This window comes from Muntiacus reevesi, chromosome 13, assembly GCF_963930625.1.
Source record: "Muntiacus reevesi chromosome 13, mMunRee1.1, whole genome shotgun sequence".
Taxonomy (NCBI): domain Eukaryota; kingdom Metazoa; phylum Chordata; class Mammalia; order Artiodactyla; family Cervidae; genus Muntiacus; species Muntiacus reevesi.
In genome coordinates, this window is record NC_089261.1 from 15,420,061 (window position 1) to 15,437,256 (window position 17,196).

Genomic DNA, 17,196 nt, shown 5'->3' on the forward strand with positions numbered 1-17,196 from the left:
CATGGCTGATTCATGTCAATATATGACAAAAACTACTACAATATTGTAAAGTAATTAGCCTCCAACTAATAAAAATAAATGAAAAAAAAATAAAACAAAAGTCTGTTCTGGACATCTGTGTCTCTTTTTCTGTTTTGCATATAGGGTTATCGTTACCATTTTTCTAAAGTCCATATATATGTGTTAGTATGCTGTAATGTTCTTTATCTTTCTGGCTTACTTCACTCTGTAAAATGGGCTCCAGTTTCATCCATCTCATTAGAAATGATTCAAATGAATCCTTTTTAACGGCTGAGTAATATTCCATGGTGTATACGTACCACAGCTTCCTTACCCATTCGTCTGCTGATGGGCATCTAGGTTGCTTCCATGTCCTGGCTATTATAAACAAGCAAACAAACAAAAGCACAAATGGAGTTCCTTTCCTCAGTCCTTAGCGCATGACCACAAGTCTGGGACTGCAAGGCTCTATAATCTCTTCACAACTGTTTCTGTACACAAATGGTTCCTGTTTCATAATGAGGGGAATAGCAGTCCCAGATGTCAGAAATGTTTGCAGCTAAATCCAGGTCTTACTGGGTGCAGTTGGCCTGCGTTGAGCTCACCCCACTGCAGGAACAGAGCCATTTCTCATCCCTTTCCTTCAGGGTCTGGTTGGAAAGCCAGTGCTAGATACACTAGGTGGTCTGGGCCACACCTGGGAGGAGCAGGGTTTGCCTGCACCAGGGTGTTGCCTGAGGTTTCCCTGATGCTGGGCCTGTGGCTGCCACCTCCATCCTGACTGTACTGCTGTCCCTACTGTGACATCGCCACCTGCTAGGGCATGGTGGAAAGGTGGGTCCCCTCGGAGAGGTGAGTCCCACAAATGGAGGAGCGGGACAGCTGGTGGCTGCACACTAGCTGGTGAAGGGGTGGATTGTTTCAGCTGACAGCCGGCTGAGGCTCCTGCACGTCATCCACCCTCCCTGTTCATTCCAGTGCCTGCTGCACGAAGAAGAGTCATTGACATTTGTTGACTGACTGCAGAAAGAATTACAAATTAAGGATAACTGTTATTTACTTTGTCTAAAAAAATTAGAAACAACCCAGATATCCACCAATATGGAATTATATATCCATGACAAATTCTATGCAACCTTTAAAAAGACCAACTTATTACTAGGTACTGATAAAGAAAAATCTCTCATGTTATTTAGTAGGAAAAACAAGTCACAACAATAATCCTATTGAAGAAAAGAACAATTTTATACACACACACACACACACACACATACACACAGAGAGGGAGCAACAGACAAGACAGACGGGTATAGAAAAAGTCTAGCAATACCCAGTCAGCTAGACAGGTTCCGAATCCACAGATTCAACCAATCCCACGTTGAAAATATTTTAAAAAATATTCTAGAAAGTTCCAAATGGCAAAACTTGAATTTGCTGAGCACCAGCAACTATATACCCAGCATTTACATTGTGTTAGTTGTGTAAGTAATCTACAGATGGACTTAAGGTAGATGAGAAAATATAAGTTACATATAAACACTACACCATTTTATGTAAGTGTGGGCAGATTTTGGTATCCAGGGGTCTCAAGCCCCCGTGGATACTGAGGGACAGCTATATACACTGAACTGTTAAAGTGGCTCTTTTTGAGAGATGGATATGCAGAAGGTTACAAATTTTTGTTACATGATTTTGTTGTGTTAGAACTTGTTATTATGTTTGAAATCAGAAAAAAAAATTTTTTTGAAAATTTCAGAGAAATCTAAGTAATTGACAGAAATGAAAGGATTCTGAGACTAGGGTTTGTAGCAATACTTTTAAGATCTCTAAGATGGAAAAAGCAAAGTGCTTTTTAAACAACACTTGCTGCCCCCAAGTGCCCTCTCCGTTGACCTGGAAGCCAGAGAGAAAGGAGTAGAGCCCACAGTGTCCAGAGACCCCACACTGCCTCTCCTGCAGTTCTCTTTTGTAAAATAGACAACAGGTTCAGTTCTTCAGGACAATTCTTAAAGAGACATCCAACTCCTACAAAAATTTGCTCTGTAATTACTATTTAAGCCCTTTTATGATACACTCTTGGTACTTCAAAGAAAAAAACCCCCAGCAACATCTATTGATTTGGTGGTCACATTAGTGCAGAACATTTTCTCCCAAGATTTTAACTACAGGTCGTTTTTTCCCTCTTTTCAGCATATCCATACACCTCTGAGAGTGAGTCAAGTGGCCATGGGTTGAGACTCACCCAACTAGGGCAATAAAGAGAAAAATTAGTCTAATGCATGACTTTAACAAGAGGGAGAGCGTGAGCATGAATAATTTATCTCACTAGTCTGTGGCAATCAGATAAAATGAAGTCCCATTTGCTCAACCTTATTAAAAGAGAGAGAGCACGGAGGGAGAGGGAGATGGTAAAGGTCGTTGAGGGACTCGTAACGTGGGAAGAACCGCTTCTGAGATGGGTAATGTGTTTTCTAATCTCTGCGGTCTTTAACTAAACATAATGGTCAAGGTACTCTTCTGGTAGTTCTGATTCATTGAATTATTAAACACTTTAGAAAATCCTTGACTCCTGACTACTAACTTAGACGTCTTTACGATGAATTTTTGGAGAGGGATTAGATCCCACTGTTTCATTCAGAAATGACCTGTCCTCTCGCCAAAAAAGAACTTCCAGAAAAAGGAAAGACATAGGAATAGACTCAGTATCAGATTTTAATTCTTCTGTTTACTGTGGACATTTCTTCCTGCTGTCGATGTTGAAGTATTTTAAAAACAAGAGATTGAGTCCAAGTCCTATTGAAAACTCTACAGTGATATGTAAGTAAGTGCGGAATGTTACTTTAGAGTAGACCAGGAGATTGCTGGTGTTTTTTTTTTCCCCTCCCTCTAGGAACTAATTTCTATGCGGTTTTTAGGATATTCACTGTAGATAGCAGATTTGATTTATTTCTAGGTCCATATAATCTTATTTTGGATATTTTATAGTTGAAATTTTCTCAGAAATTTTATTTTCAACTGCATGAAATAAAAATAAAATTTAGCATGTTCTCTATAGTCTTTGTGGATTAAGAAGGCATTTTACATTTTGAAATTGCCCTCTCTCCTTTTAGATACTATGAGCAATAATTTCTTAGGAATTTCTAAAGATTCTGTTCTTATAAATGTATGTTGACAGTGAGATTGATGGTTTTCAAGGTGGGGTCAGTTTATTAATACGTCTCAATTCTGAAATAAGAATCTGTATACTGACAGTTGGTAAGTGTACAGGTTAACAAAAAAATAGCATATCATTTTCAGGTGTGTGGTGAGAGGAGACTCTCTATAAAATATTACATTAAAACTTTTGAGTTCAGTGATGAATTTTAACCCCATGATCAACAGAATACAATGTGTGCTCATATGTGTGTAAATACATACAATGTGTGTGTGTGTGTGTAAATGAGCAGGCTTTTGAACTGTGAATTCTGGGGCACGGACTGTGTCTTTAGTACTTAAGTAACAGTTACTGACCCATAGTGAGCACTTAATGTTAAATGAATTACTTTTTAGTAAGAGACTTAAATAATCTTCAGAAAGATTCCTTATGAATCATCCTCCCTGCCCCCTTTTTGCTGGAGAGAAGACATGCATGCATGCTTAGTCACTTTAGTTGTATCTGACTCTTTGCGACCCTATGGGCTATAGCCCACAAGGCTCCTCTGTCCATGGGGTGCTCCAGAGAAGAATGCTGGAGTGGGTTGCCATGCCCTCCTCCAGCAAGTCTTCCCGACCCAGGAATTGAACCCAGGTCTCCTGCATTACAGGCAGATTCTTTACCCACTGAGCCACCTTGGGAAGCCCCGGAGAAGAGGCAGTGTTCCGATATACTGAATACATTGTCTGGAGACCAAGGATACTTTCTTACCTGCCTCCATACCTTATGGAACAGAGCTTCCTATAATTAGCAAGTGGAGAGTGACTGGAGAAGTGCTGGGGAGTATCAGTTGTATCTCAATTAAAAAAAATTTTTTTTAATATTTCAGATAGGACTTTGTGTTTTGGTTTGTCATTTAAAGGAATCATCTAGTGGTTAACTCTGCAAGCTTCATCTTCCTTAATTCTTCTGCTGTTTGTTCTTTTACCTGCTGTGGTGTAAATACAGAGGGGGATAAACAGATAACCCATGCCGGCTTCTTGTTGGCCTCCCCTATCATGTAATCAGAAGCAGTGGCCGTTAGTTGGTTTCCATGCTTCTTTTTCTGTGTTAGGAAATTGGGATACCTAATTGCCCCACTTGGCATGTTTTGTGTGTCGTTTGAGTTTGTTTGCACCTTGGCCTGGGATTCTTTGGAGTTTCTTTTCTTCTGCATTTCCTTTTGTTCTGGCAGGGACGTCCTCCACTGCCATGACCTGGAAGGGGTCAGGAGGCAGAGCCTGTTCTCTGTGGGAGCAGGTGGTGTGACCGTTCCCTGGGCGATGCTGAGTGGAAGGTGTTTGTGCAGGCCTGCTCACCTAACACACACCCCCATGTGTTCCTCCTCCTCCCCAGATCCTGGTGTACAGCCTGGAAGCAGAACGCTGTGTCTCGAAGCTGGGCAACGCGCTGGGTGACTTCACCTGTGTCAACCTCCGGGACAGCCCTCCCAACCTCATGGTCAGCGGCAACATGGACCGGAGGTATGTTTCCACATGGTTGTATCTGGCCGCCACAGGCAGCTTCTCGGGAGATCTGGCCGCTCAGCCCCACTGAGCTTACTTGATCTCCTGCGGAGCTCACCCTCCTCACTTCTCACTCACAGCTCTGCCCACCTGAGTTCAGCCCTGACCCCACAAGTACTGTATCTGTGAACTTAAGAGAACAAAGTCTCGTATTAGGTAATAGTTGGATGGAGCCGCCTCTCTGCCTTGTTTCTGAAACTCCATGGGAAGGGGGTCTTTTAGACCATTTGGTGGATGCAGTTGGTGGAAGGTCCAGTGAGACCACTTGGAATATCTTTTGTCCCCCTGCTATAAAATTTGTTTGGCATTTAAAAGCTCACTTTCTAATATTAAAAACAATAACCTAAGGGATGAATCATGTTTAGCAAAACAGGGTTGCCTGCCAAATGATGTCAAGAGTGTGTTTCAGAACACTATGGTGTCCCTCTGGTGATGCGGGGGTTGGGGGGGGCTTCATGTGAACAGATTCCAGTTTCTATTTAGCTGATTAGCAGTCTTCCCTTTAACGTATTGGCTGAGGGAGTCGGATTTTCCCGTTCCAGGGTCCCGTGCCAGCTCCGGCCGCTCCAGGACCCATCAGCACGAAAGGATTAGAGTGTTTGAAAAGACAGAGCCCAAATTTTAGGGGTGTTTTTTCCTTTCTGTCCCCTCTCCCCCTTGTCTCTTCCTTTCCTTTCTTTCTTTTTTTTGGCTGGATATCTGTCACGTCTGATCCAGTGCCCTGAAGAGAGGTAGGGTGGCCGGAGGCCAGGTTCGGCCGGCGGCCCCTCCCTGGCCGGCTCCGGGCTGCAGGTGGCGGGCCGCTCGGTGGGGGTATCAGATCGTGAGGCGGGTCCTCCTTTGTGCCAAATCCCAGACCTCTGTCACACCAGTGCAGCAGCTTGCAAAAATAATTATTTTGTCAAATAATATTTCCAATTTCTGACCTTCACTACTACTACCCCACTCCCATAGAGCAAAAAGATAGTGTGAGTATGCATTACTGAAAGAAAATACTTAATCTTATTTTTTTTCCCCTCAAGGTGTCCTGAAACAGCTGATACTTCTAATATTTAAGAATTAGAATCCTCAGTATACGTGCAGGCAGGTTTTCTTTTTATTTAAAAAAAAGAAAAAGGAAAAACCCTAGGCTTGATAACTGGCTTCACTTGTGGCACAGCAGATGAAACAAACCAGTTTGTAGGTTTACTCTTTGCATTTTCATTTCTGATCTGAACTGGACAAAGGCTCCAAGCGTTGTCTGATAGGAGCTCCCCCAGGGGCCCAGCAGCACCCCCGCCTTCCAGGAGTGCTCTGGGGGGGCATCCAGATGGAAGGGTGTGGGACTGTGGGTTATGCTTCAGTGTTTGCTGACAGCATGAGTGTGTAGGTGATCAGCCACAGCAAGGCTGCCAGGAAACCAAATGGTGTTCCCGAGAAGAGACCTCTGCTCTCCGCATGGCGCAGCCTGGTTAGCTCCAGAAGCACAGTTACAGCCAGATCGTCCTGACTGTTGTCAGCCGCCCATCCTACTCCCAGTGAGGAGGCCAGCACGTACTGGGTTAAGCCGATGTTTTATTCTGGAGTAGAGCTACCTGACTACATACCCGTTGCCAGAGGAGAAGCGGGCACACAGTGTAAGAGGGCTCTCTGGTCATTCTGAAGGCCCAGTCTGACCACGTTAAATCCTTTTGATTAATATACCAGCATTATGGTTTTCTCAGACAGTGAAGACTCTGCTGGCAAGGCAGGAAGCCTGGGTTTGATCCCTGGTTCAGGAAGATCCCCTGGAGAAGGGAATGGCAACCAGCTCCAATATTCTTACCTGGACAATCCCATGAACAGAGGAGCCTGGCAGGCTATATAGTCCATGGGGTCACATGACTGAGTGACTAACACTTTCGCTTTTCTTTTGTCTTTATGGATGAAAAGAATGGACTCGGGACTTGGGGACGGGGCTGTCCAAAATGGCATTTCATCAGGGCCAGTTCTAGATCTGTGTGCCCCTAGTTTGACCACTGCTGGTACCTCAGAGGGTCACACTGTATGTAGGATTGTTCTTTATGAATCACATTTACACTGTTAGCAACATGAATTTGAAACATGGGGCTTAAAATATTACGCATCTGTAAAAAGGAAGGGCTTCTCTTGTGGCTCTGCTGGTAAAGAATCCGCCTGCAATGCGGGAGACCTGATTCGATCCCTGAGTTGGGAAGATACCCTGGAGAAGGGAAAGGCTACCCACTCCAGTATTCTGGCCTGAGAATTCCATGGACTGTATAGTCCATGGGTCCCAAAGAGTTGGATAAGACTAAGCGACTTTCACTTTCAAAAAGGAAAGAATATGAACTCTGTACTTTTTAATTTTTTTTGGACTCTGTACTTTTATAAGTGTATAGAGTCATGTCGTTTGGGATTTTCCCAAAGACTCAGTATTTAATAACTATGAGTAGGATCTCATTAGAGATACCCACCCAGGTTGTACAGCTTATGTTTTATTCCAGAAGTGAGAGTAAGGGGCAAATACTGCGAAGAGAGCTGTGTGGCTATCACTTAGTGACACATGCAGTTTAAAAACCTTGGGACCTTTTTTATTTTAAAAACTAAATTTCTATTGCATTCTCTTGGTACTTTATAAATAGTTTGAGAATGAAATAGACTCTAAAGGTACATAAAACTGTCCAAGGTTAAAACAAAAATAAAGTTTCGTTAAAGTAAGGAAATCAGCTTGAGTAGCTTTGTAAACATGGGTGGAATTTTATAAGGAGTTGTGTTGTGGGGTGATGGGAGGCGGCGTGGTATAGGCTGAAATTAAAAATGAAAAAGTAGTTCACCTAGCTTGTCACTAGAAGTTAAGTTGAGTCTGATAAAGGACTATAAAATGATCGGGGTGTGGGGACTGAGTTACTGTTGGGTTGTACCTCGCCCTCGTTGGGAGGGAAGGGTGATATGGTGGGCTTTTATAGGTGGGGCTGTGCACAAGAGTTTTAATACCCTAGATCAGTGAGGGTTTTTAAATGTGTATTTTGTGTTTTGCTGCTAAGCCAAGAAGAAAGAGTGGTTAAGCAGCGTTCGAGGAGGAGGGGTGGAGTGTGCATCCAGTGTTAGGCCTCGAAGCTTGTGTCTTACCACGGTGTCTGTCTTGTGCTCAGAGAGGGCTTAATTCTGTATGTGAAGTGAGTGAAAGGCGCTCAGTCAGGTCCCTCTTTTCAACCCCATGGACTATACACACAGTTCATGGAGTTCTCCAGGCCAGGATACTGGAGTGGGTCGCCTATTCCCTTCTATAGGGGATCTTCCCAACCCAGGGATCGAACCCAAGTCTCCCTCATTGCAGGTGGATTCTTTTTCCAGCTGAGTCACAAGGGAAGCCCAAGAATACTGGAATGGGTAGCCTGTCCCTTCTCCAGCGGATCTTCCTGACCCAGGAATCAAACCGGGTTTTCCTGCGTTGCAGGCAGATTCTTTACCAACTGTGCTAACAGGGAAGCCTTTAACTCTGTATATTTTGCATTTATTCTAAGATGCACTGATTTTTGTGTTTTTACATTTTCACATCTATAAAATCAGGATGTGTCTTTTACAACATCTTACAAATAATTGGCAGCATGTTAAAATATTACATAAAGTGATGGTGCTTCTTACATTGGATGGTGTTTTCAATTAAATAAAAGTTTGTATTTGTTCAGTGAAGGCAAAAATAAATCCATAACTTAGAAACTAGAACAGTTGTGAGAAACTTGATTGGGTTACCAAGATAAAGTCCGCAAGAAATAGACTACTGTGAGTTTTGGATTTTTTTTTTAGTTTTACCTTTGTCTGGGGTTCACTGAACATTCAGAATCTGTAAATTTATGTCTTCTATCAAATTTGGGAAGTTTTTTTGCCATTATTTCTTCAAATATTTTTTTCTACACTGATCCGTTTCCCCTCTCCCCTGGGACTCAGTGATGTGAAGGACAGATCTTTTACCTCACAGATACCTGAAACTCTATTCATTTTCTTTCCTAAGCCTTACATTCTTCAGGTTGCAAATATCTATTTAACTTTGAATCCACTAACTATTTCTTCTGTCATCTCCGTTGTACTATTGAGTCCATCTAGTGAATTTTTTATTTCTGAATGTTATACTCTTTGGTTCAAAATTTCCATTGTTTCTATTTCTCTGCTCCTAATCTCATCGTTTCTTACCACTGTGCCTTTATCTTCTGGAATATAGTTCCAATAGCTGCTCTAAAGTCATGAGTTATTTCAGGGTTGACATTGTTTTTTGCCTGGAGAATGGGTCACATTTTCCTGGGGCTTTCGGGGTGGGAGGAGTATTAAGTAATGGGGCATGTGTCCTGGACATTTTGTGTCTGCTTCGTGTCCTGTTGCATAATCCTCTGGAGGATGCTAAGTTCTGTGTTGGTTTTAAACAGGCAGTCCCCCTGGTTAGGCTGAGACTGCAACTTGTATCCTGCGTTGGGTGGGTGTCAGTTCAGTTTTCTCTGACTCTGTCTTGCATGCGCCGCCCGAAGCTTAGTCTGAGCTGTCAGTCTTGCTGGAGTCTTTGCTGTACTGCTTAGCGTCTGTGTGAGCAGGAGTCACGCCCAGTATCACAGACTCCCCGTCTCCAGTTCCTCCTGCTCTTCATCCCTACACTTCCTAGCTTTCAGGGCCCCCTTTCCCAGGGCCTCTGACCAGGAGATGGGGTTTCTTTCAGTCTCACCTGTGAGTGCAGCTCTCCAGGGTCCTCAGGTCCTTGCCTTTTTGTCCAGAGGTTTTGGTTGTGCAACCAGCAGAAGACAGGCAGCTGTGGGCTTACTTGACGTCAGAATCCGAACTCCTACTCTCTTTAAATTATTAAGATAAACTTGATAGTTGGCAGCAGAGAGCTGTGTTAAGTGGGGTCCCTTCCCATTCTGTTGCTCTCAGACTCCTATCTGGGAGCTGTTCCTTCCTCTCTAATGAGTGAAACCAGGGATCCAGACTAGAGAATGCTCTGCTGGGGAGAACCAGAATAAGAGCTGGTGATAAGGTGGGACTTCCCTGGCAGTCCAGTGGTTAGGACTCTGCGCTGTCACTGCTGGGGCCTGGGTTCAGTCCCTGGTCAGGGGAACTAAGACCCCGAAAACCACGTAGCGGGGTCAAAAAAAAAAGTTGGTAGTAAGGGTGTGTGTCAGGTTGTTAGTGGGCTGCCAAGGCAACATTCACTGAACCAACAAATTCCATTGCTTTTTCCTCCTGTAATCTTCATTTTTAAAAATTTTAGCTTATTGAGAGAGAATTCACAAACCTGCCATTCACCAATTTAAATTATACAATCCCATGTAAAATTGACAAAGTTGGTTTAATCTTAGAATATTTTCATCACCCCAGATAGAAACCTTGTGCCCATTAGCAGTCACTCTCCATGTCTCCACAATCCCTCTAGCTCTGGGCAATTGCTAATCACTTCCTGCCTCTGTGGATCTGCTTTGGAGATTTCATATAGATGGAATCATAGAACATGCGACCTTTTTGTGGCTGGCTTCTTCCTTCCATTCAGCATAATGTCTCCAAGATAAACCTGTGTTGTAGCTCGAGTCACCACTTAATTCCTTCTTATGGCCGAGTCATTTTCCATCGTGTGAGTATACCACATTTACTTATTAGTCATTCATCAGTTAACATTTGGGTTGTTTCCACTTTTTGGCTATTATGAATAACACTGCTATTACCATTCAGCTACAAATTTTTGTATAGATATTATATTTTCAGTTCTCTTGTGTATATATACCTAGGAGGGGAATTGCTGGCTTATATTATTTGGTTTAATTAACTATCTGAGGGACCGCCAGACTCTTTTCCAAAGTGGCTGTGCCATTTTCCATCCCCAGCAGCAGTGTATGGAGGTCCCAGGTTCTCCACACCCTCACCCGTGCTCACTGTTGCCTCTGAGAGCCGCCCTGAATATGTGACACTGAACATCCTTCCATGTGCTTTTTGGCCTTTCTGGATAAACGTCTGTTCAGATCCTTAGCCCATTCTTTAGTTAGGTTGTCTTTTTATTTATTGAGCTGTATGAGTTCTTTGTCTAGTCTGGATACCAACCTTGTATCAGATACGGCCGGTAAATATGTTTCCCCATTCTGTGGGTTGTCTTTTCATGCTCTTGATAGTGTTCTTTGAAGCATGGAAGTTTTAATTTTGATTGAGTTTGACTTTTCCAGTTTTTCTTTACCGCTTGTGCTGTTGGTGTCATTGAAGAAGCCATTTCCTAGCCCAAAGTCGCAGATATATTCCTATGTTTACTTAGAAGAATTTCTATGGTTTTGCCCTCCATTGAGGTCTGTGATGCGTTTGGAGTTAAATTTTGTATATGGTGTGAGGTGGGAGTCCTGCCTCATTCTTCTTTGACTATGGACATCTGCTGTCCTAGGAGAGCCATGGTCTGTTGAGAAAAGGCTATTCTTTCCCCACTGGATTGTCTGGCCACACTGTTGAAAACCAACTGACCATAAAGTGGAGAGGTTATGCTAGGTACACTCATCTGATTAAAACTTTAAAGGATATTACAGTCAGCTCAATGTTTCCCATATTCCCAACGTGCCTTTTTAATTCGGTGTTACACACATCTCATTTTTGTCCACAGGTGGTGTCATGGGCTGTCTTGTAAGGATTACAGTGTTTGGTCTCACAGAGCTCTTTAAGACCATCCAGTGCTGGCCCAGCTAAGGAGATAGGCCCAGAAAGGTCGAGTGATCACTTTTACAGGGCTTATTACTTTTGTGGGCAAAATATAAAGAACTCTAGAGAGACAGCTTTACAATACAGAGAGCTCTGACCATGGCCTGGTTGGATTCAACTTGTCAGTTCTGCCTGAAAATCCATGTTTTTCTAGTTGCTGTTAAATCATTCACCAAAGGCCATCATTGTTGCTGTATAGGTAGATAGATAAGTAGATAGATACAGCTACTGATTTGGCCATATGTTATATTTTAAAATCCTCTTTAATAGCCCAGCTTTGAATGAGACAAAACAGAATTACGTTATTTTTTTTTTTTAATACTTGTTTTCTTTATTAATTTTGTCATTTTAAAAAAGAAGGACTATGTTTTCATGCCATCTTGCTTGTTGCCTTTATTTTCTGGATAGAAGTATAGCTGAAGGTCAGGTCTTTCTTCATGAAACTGCCAAGCTAGAGTCTGAACAGCCTTCATCTTTGCCATCAAATACAGTTTTTGCCTTTTTTTTGAGGGGGGGGGGCTTATTATTATAAGGCACTATTTAGTCCAAACCAATGGGAAGCAAGCTCTGAGTTGTGACCGCTAATTAGAGAGTCTTGGAGCTTGCTTCTCGCCCTGACAAATGCAGAGTTGTGGTAGCTTCTGGTGCTGCTGCTGGCTGTTAGGGAGAGCGAGTGGGGCGTAAATGTTACACTTGCTCCATCTGCAAGTGTTATAATAAGTTATTCAGAGCTCTTAGCACAGGACCAGCCAGAGCGTGCCTCCCTCTCAGTTCCAGCACGTTTTCCTGCCCATCAGATGGATGCTCCTCTGTTGGGAGTCTTTGGAAGGTTCTGGTGTCTTTTGTTTTAATTGGCGAGCTCGAGCTGACTCCTATGGTGTGATTTTCATTAGAGAGGGGCTGGAGAGAAGGGGAGTGTTGGAACAGTCCTCCAAACCCAACCATGAATATTAAACATAATACAATTACAGCTTTCAGACCAATTTTTTTTTTAAATTCTTTTCATCGGGCAAAGTTGATGAAACGCACGGTGGCTGGGGATTCACCGTGTCCACCATGGGCTTCTTTGTGTCCCTGGAATCAGTTGTCTTGGCATGTCTGTGCCCGTTCACTGCGCTACCTGTTTCCCCGTGTCAGGCATTTGATTTGTGCGCCGAGGGCACACGCTCTGCCAAGGAGCGCTGCCGTTCAGGTTGGGGCCATGAAAGGTCCTTGGGGACTTCCCGCCCTGGTGGCTGTCTCTGTCAGCCAGAGACCAGAGCCTTGCCTCTCTAAGGAGGTGTCTTCTAAGTGCTTTCCTTTCTCCCTACGGGGAGAAGTTTGAGTCTGTTTTTGGCCCATCTTTGTTTTCCTTAGTGATATAATACACTGATGTGGTATCTTCCAGTGTATTTGTGTTTTGTTTGGAGCCATCCATGCTGGTATCTAAATACAATAGGAAAACAGATGGCAAACTTTGAACTTCTGGACCAAATTTGTGTTTGCCTTTGTCTCCTTAACAGCCAAACTGTAAATGATGGGAGTATAAATATTCAACAGAGGAGCTCTTTATGAAAATCACCAGAGCAAAATAGACCCTTATTACCCAAATATGCACTGAGAAGTACTCGAGCTAAAAATTTCTCCCCCCACCCCCCCCATCCTTTTCTGGTTCCCATTAGTAGGCCGTGCAGCTGTAGCCTGCAGGCAGAATTCCCTTCACAGCAGCTTTACCTTTTCTCTCTCCTCTTACCCACAAATGCCCAAAGATCAGTGTCTCCAAATGCTGACCCAGGGAGCTCTTTGTCCTCACACTCGCTCTGCCTCTTTCCCTCGCTCCCCCCTCACTGGGAAGCGGGACTGGGAGGGGAGGAAGCTGATGGAGCTCTGTCGTCCAGCTGACAGCTTGAGGCAGCCTGGACCTCGCCTCTGTGTCCTAAGACACGAGGTTTCTAAAACCCTGTGTGATTTGAAACAGAACACCTACGTGGAAGTGTATACAGGGTATGTGGTGTAGCATTTAGAGAGCAACCGAATGCCTGGGCATTCCCCCAGCGCAGGCAGGCACTTAGGAAACAGCATGACCAGTACGTGAAGGCCCGGTGACGGCCCCAGGAGCCCCTCCCAGTCCTAAATGAGCTCGTTTCTTCAACAGCTTGGCTGTGCCTAGAATAAGAAGTAAAAGCTGCCTTTATTCCCCTCATTCCTCCTTGATGCTCTTCCCCATGGTAACTGCTGTTACCTGTTCAGTATGTCCTTCTGGAATTTTATCTTTAGAAGTCTTTTAAGAGAAGTCATCTACACCTTTAAAATTTAATTCAAAATCACAAAAAAGTATATATAGGGAAAAGTTGTCTCCTGGGAGTGTCTCTGCTCAGAGGAGGCGGGGTAGCCACATTCTCCAGAAGGGGCCTTCACAGTCAGGTGGGTGCAGCCGCCCCCCGACCCGACCCGGCGCACGGCTGGGGCGTGGCGGTGTGTGGGTGACGGCGGCCCTCAGTCCGCGTCCTTCTCCTCATCCTCTCCTGCCTACGCAGGCCTCCGTCATGCCTGTACGGACGCACTGTCCCGGCCTCAGCTGATAGAGGTAGGTAACCTGTGCGCACCATTGAGTCTCGGATTCATGACGATGCAAAAACGATGCTCTAATATTCATAACATCTTTTTGTCTCAGGTTGCTTTTAAGACCTCTCTTTTTGTGCGTGTGTGGTTTCCCACTTTACGATGATACTCTTTGATATGTATCTCTTTTTAAGTTACTCTGATTAGTGTTCATGAGTGTGAGTATGCCCGTCTTTCATTCTGGGAAAACATCAGCCATTAACACTTCGAATAGTGCTTCTTTGCCATACACTGTATTTTCTCCTTAGGGAAACTTCTTTCGGGCATAAACAAGCTGGACCGTCCGCGCCCGTCCTTCCTGTCTCTTAACCCTTCATTCACATTTTGCATCTGCTTCTCTTTCCATGCTCCATTCTAGGTAACTTTTCAGATTTATTTTCTAATTTATAAGTGCTTTGTCTAGTCTGCTTCTAGACTGTCTAGTGATTTTAATTGCAGGATTATGTTTTTGTGTCTAGAAGTTCTGTACTGCTTTTTTGTGAAGCGACTTCTCAATACTCCCGTTTGGGTGGACCCCAGTCTTGGCCCTGTGGTGCAGTAAGAGCCAGGCCCACTGCTTCCTGTGATTGGACCTGCCTTCAGCCTCACCCCTACCACACATGCCTACAGGCACCAGAAACTGCTCAGAGCGCTCAGGCTCTCCAGACTGGTTTTCTAGAAGGGTCCTAGGGAGGTCAGTTGTTCTGTGAGTTCATCAAGGCATTTAGAAGGATGTAGTTACATCTTACCCAGCAATACTAAGTGGTGGTTATTGGGATAGTCAGCAGGTACCTGAAAGAGAAGCCTCATCTTTGCTACTAAAAAAGTGCTATGGCTAATGGCCTTATATATGTGTGTATGGATGTACACGTATATTAGATGTGTTGTTCTTTAGTTGCTAAGTTGTGTCTGACTCTTTGTGACCAGGTGGACTGTAGCCCACCAGGCTTCTCTGTCCATGGGGTTTTCCAGGCAAGAATACTGGAGTGGGTTGCCAGTTCCTTCTCCAGGGGATCTTCCCAACCCAGGGATCGAACTCACATCTCCTGTGTTGCAGGTGGATTCTTTACCACTGAGTCGTTGAGGAAGCCCCAGTATTAGATGTGGCCTAGATAAAATCCTACAAGTAGAGCTGCTAGGTCAAAAGTGAAGTGTGTTTTTTAATTTGTTGGATATTGTCAGACCACTCCCCAAAGAGAAGGCTTGTGCTTCCATCAGCTGCACAGATGTACCTGTCCATCTAGCACTCACCAGCATGGAAGATCTCAGAGTACTGCAGAACCTACCTTTGCAGGGTAGACAGTTTGACAAGTGGTATTATGGTGCATAATTTCTCTCGTTACCAGTGAACTTGGACATCTTGTACGTGTTTAAAAGCCATTAGTACTAATATTTCTTTTCCTGTAAACTTTTTCTTTTCTCTCAGTTTAATAATGGGTCATCAGGGACTTGCCTGGTCCAGTGGTTAAGAATCACCTTCCAGTGCAGGGGCACGTGTTTGGTCCCTGTTCAGGAACTAAGCCAGTATGCCTCGACTAAGACCCAACCAGCCGAGTAAACATTTAAAAAATAATGGGGTGTATCAGTTTAAATGAAATTTTTTTTTCTTTACATGAAATTAGCCAGTCCTTTCTGCTGCATTTTCCCCAGTTTACCAGTTGCGTTGATTTTTTTTTTTTTAATATTTTTAGAAAGGCCTGCCTATCTTGAATGTTTTTAATTGTTTTCAAGTTCTCTATAGTTAGTTTTGGTGGGTAGAGCTCCATGTTGAGGAAGTTATTATAAGGCATTTTGTCTTTAATTGCTAATTTAAGTGGGGTCTTTTCTTGTAATGGAAGGAAGGGGCAGAGCAAAACGAAAATGAATTTCTTAGGTATTGTTTATTTTTTATTTTACATACAATGCAACTGTACACATCAGCCGTTACGTATAATGTTCTGAACCTCCCTCCCACTCCTGTAGGTTGTCACAGAGCACTGGGTTGGTTGAGTTCCCTGTGTGACAGTGTATTAAATGTACTAAAACTGATGTGTAAAAGTGTAAATCATGGGGTGGTTTTTTAATTGGAAAATTTGATTTATACTTTTTACATGTGGGCTTTTTTCCCTGACAAGTTTTATGAAACATGTAGTACACTGTACCTGTCTCATCATTATAAAGTACTCTCAGCTAATGCTTTTTGCTCTGAAATCTACCCTTTCAGGTATTAAAATTGTCACCTCTCTTCCTTGTCACATGCAAATGTGCCTTTGATGTACAGCATATATTGAGTTTTGCTCTGTGACCTGTTGGAGGCTCTTCCTCCTCAGAGGTGGGTTTGTCCTTGTCCTGTGAGTCTGTCTGCCTAGCTGACACGGTAGGTCTTTCTCTGCTGTCTGTGATGCTCATACCTCACTCTGGGGGGGGGAGGTGCTCCTCACTGTCCTTCTGATATTTTGCCACCCCAGTTTCTTTCAGAGAGTATCCACGGGTAGCTCACTTTGAGTCCTTTTCTGGTAAAAATTTTTTTAAAAAGTCTTCATTATGCCCTCAAACTTGGTAAGTGACGCAGTGTAGAATTTCCAGTTGAAACAATCTCCCCTCAGAATGCTGGAAGTAGTCTGTGTGCGCGTGCGCTCATACAACTGTAGGAGTCTAGGACCTGGAACGTGTTTGAGTTCTTCCCCCTCCCCACGTTCTCCGTGTGGGACACGTTTGTCCAGCTCCCCTGCCAGCTGGTGGCATCTGTTCAGGGCAGCACTGGTCTCTTCCTTGGTGGTGGAAATTCAGCACACACTTGTATAGAAAGTAGTTTTTAAAGATGTTCTTAAATTCAGATTACAAGGTAGGTAATTATCTCAAGACTTTGGATAAGTAACTCCCCAGTGTCGACATATTCTCATGATTCTCTTATGCTTAGTCAACTGTGGATCCGTACCTTTTCCAAATTTCAACAAGACACTGATGAACCATATGCCACTCCACCCAAAAAGGGCTGTTTTTCGGGTGAACTGGATACTGGTTCAGGCTGCAGACAAATGTAGCTGTTTTACATCTTGCCCTTAACAGTCGTGTATACAAACAGCAAAACTGCCATGCTGGGCTTCTTGGGCCAACATCCCCATGGAGGCAGCATGCCAGTCAGGTCACAGCCTCCTCTCCGTGGGCTGCTGTCCAGGACAGCTGGTATCTGTGTCCTTATTCTGTGCTTTGATCTTCCCTGGTGGCTCAGAGAGTAAAGAATCTGCC

General features: G+C 43.7%; 1 protein-coding gene across 4 annotated transcripts in view; it reads left to right on the forward strand.

Moving 5' to 3' along the window:
- Positions 1-17,196, forward strand: part of FBXW8 (F-box and WD repeat domain containing 8) — a 119,649-nt gene that overhangs the window by 92,465 nt on the left and 9,988 nt on the right. For all 4 annotated transcript variants that reach the window (XM_065904007.1, XM_065904006.1, XM_065904005.1 and 1 more), the window contains exon 8: positions 4,529-4,656. In XM_065904007.1, the coding sequence (XP_065760079.1) occupies positions 4,529-4,656 (128 nt within the window). The remainder of the gene's footprint in view (positions 1-4,528; positions 4,657-17,196) is intronic.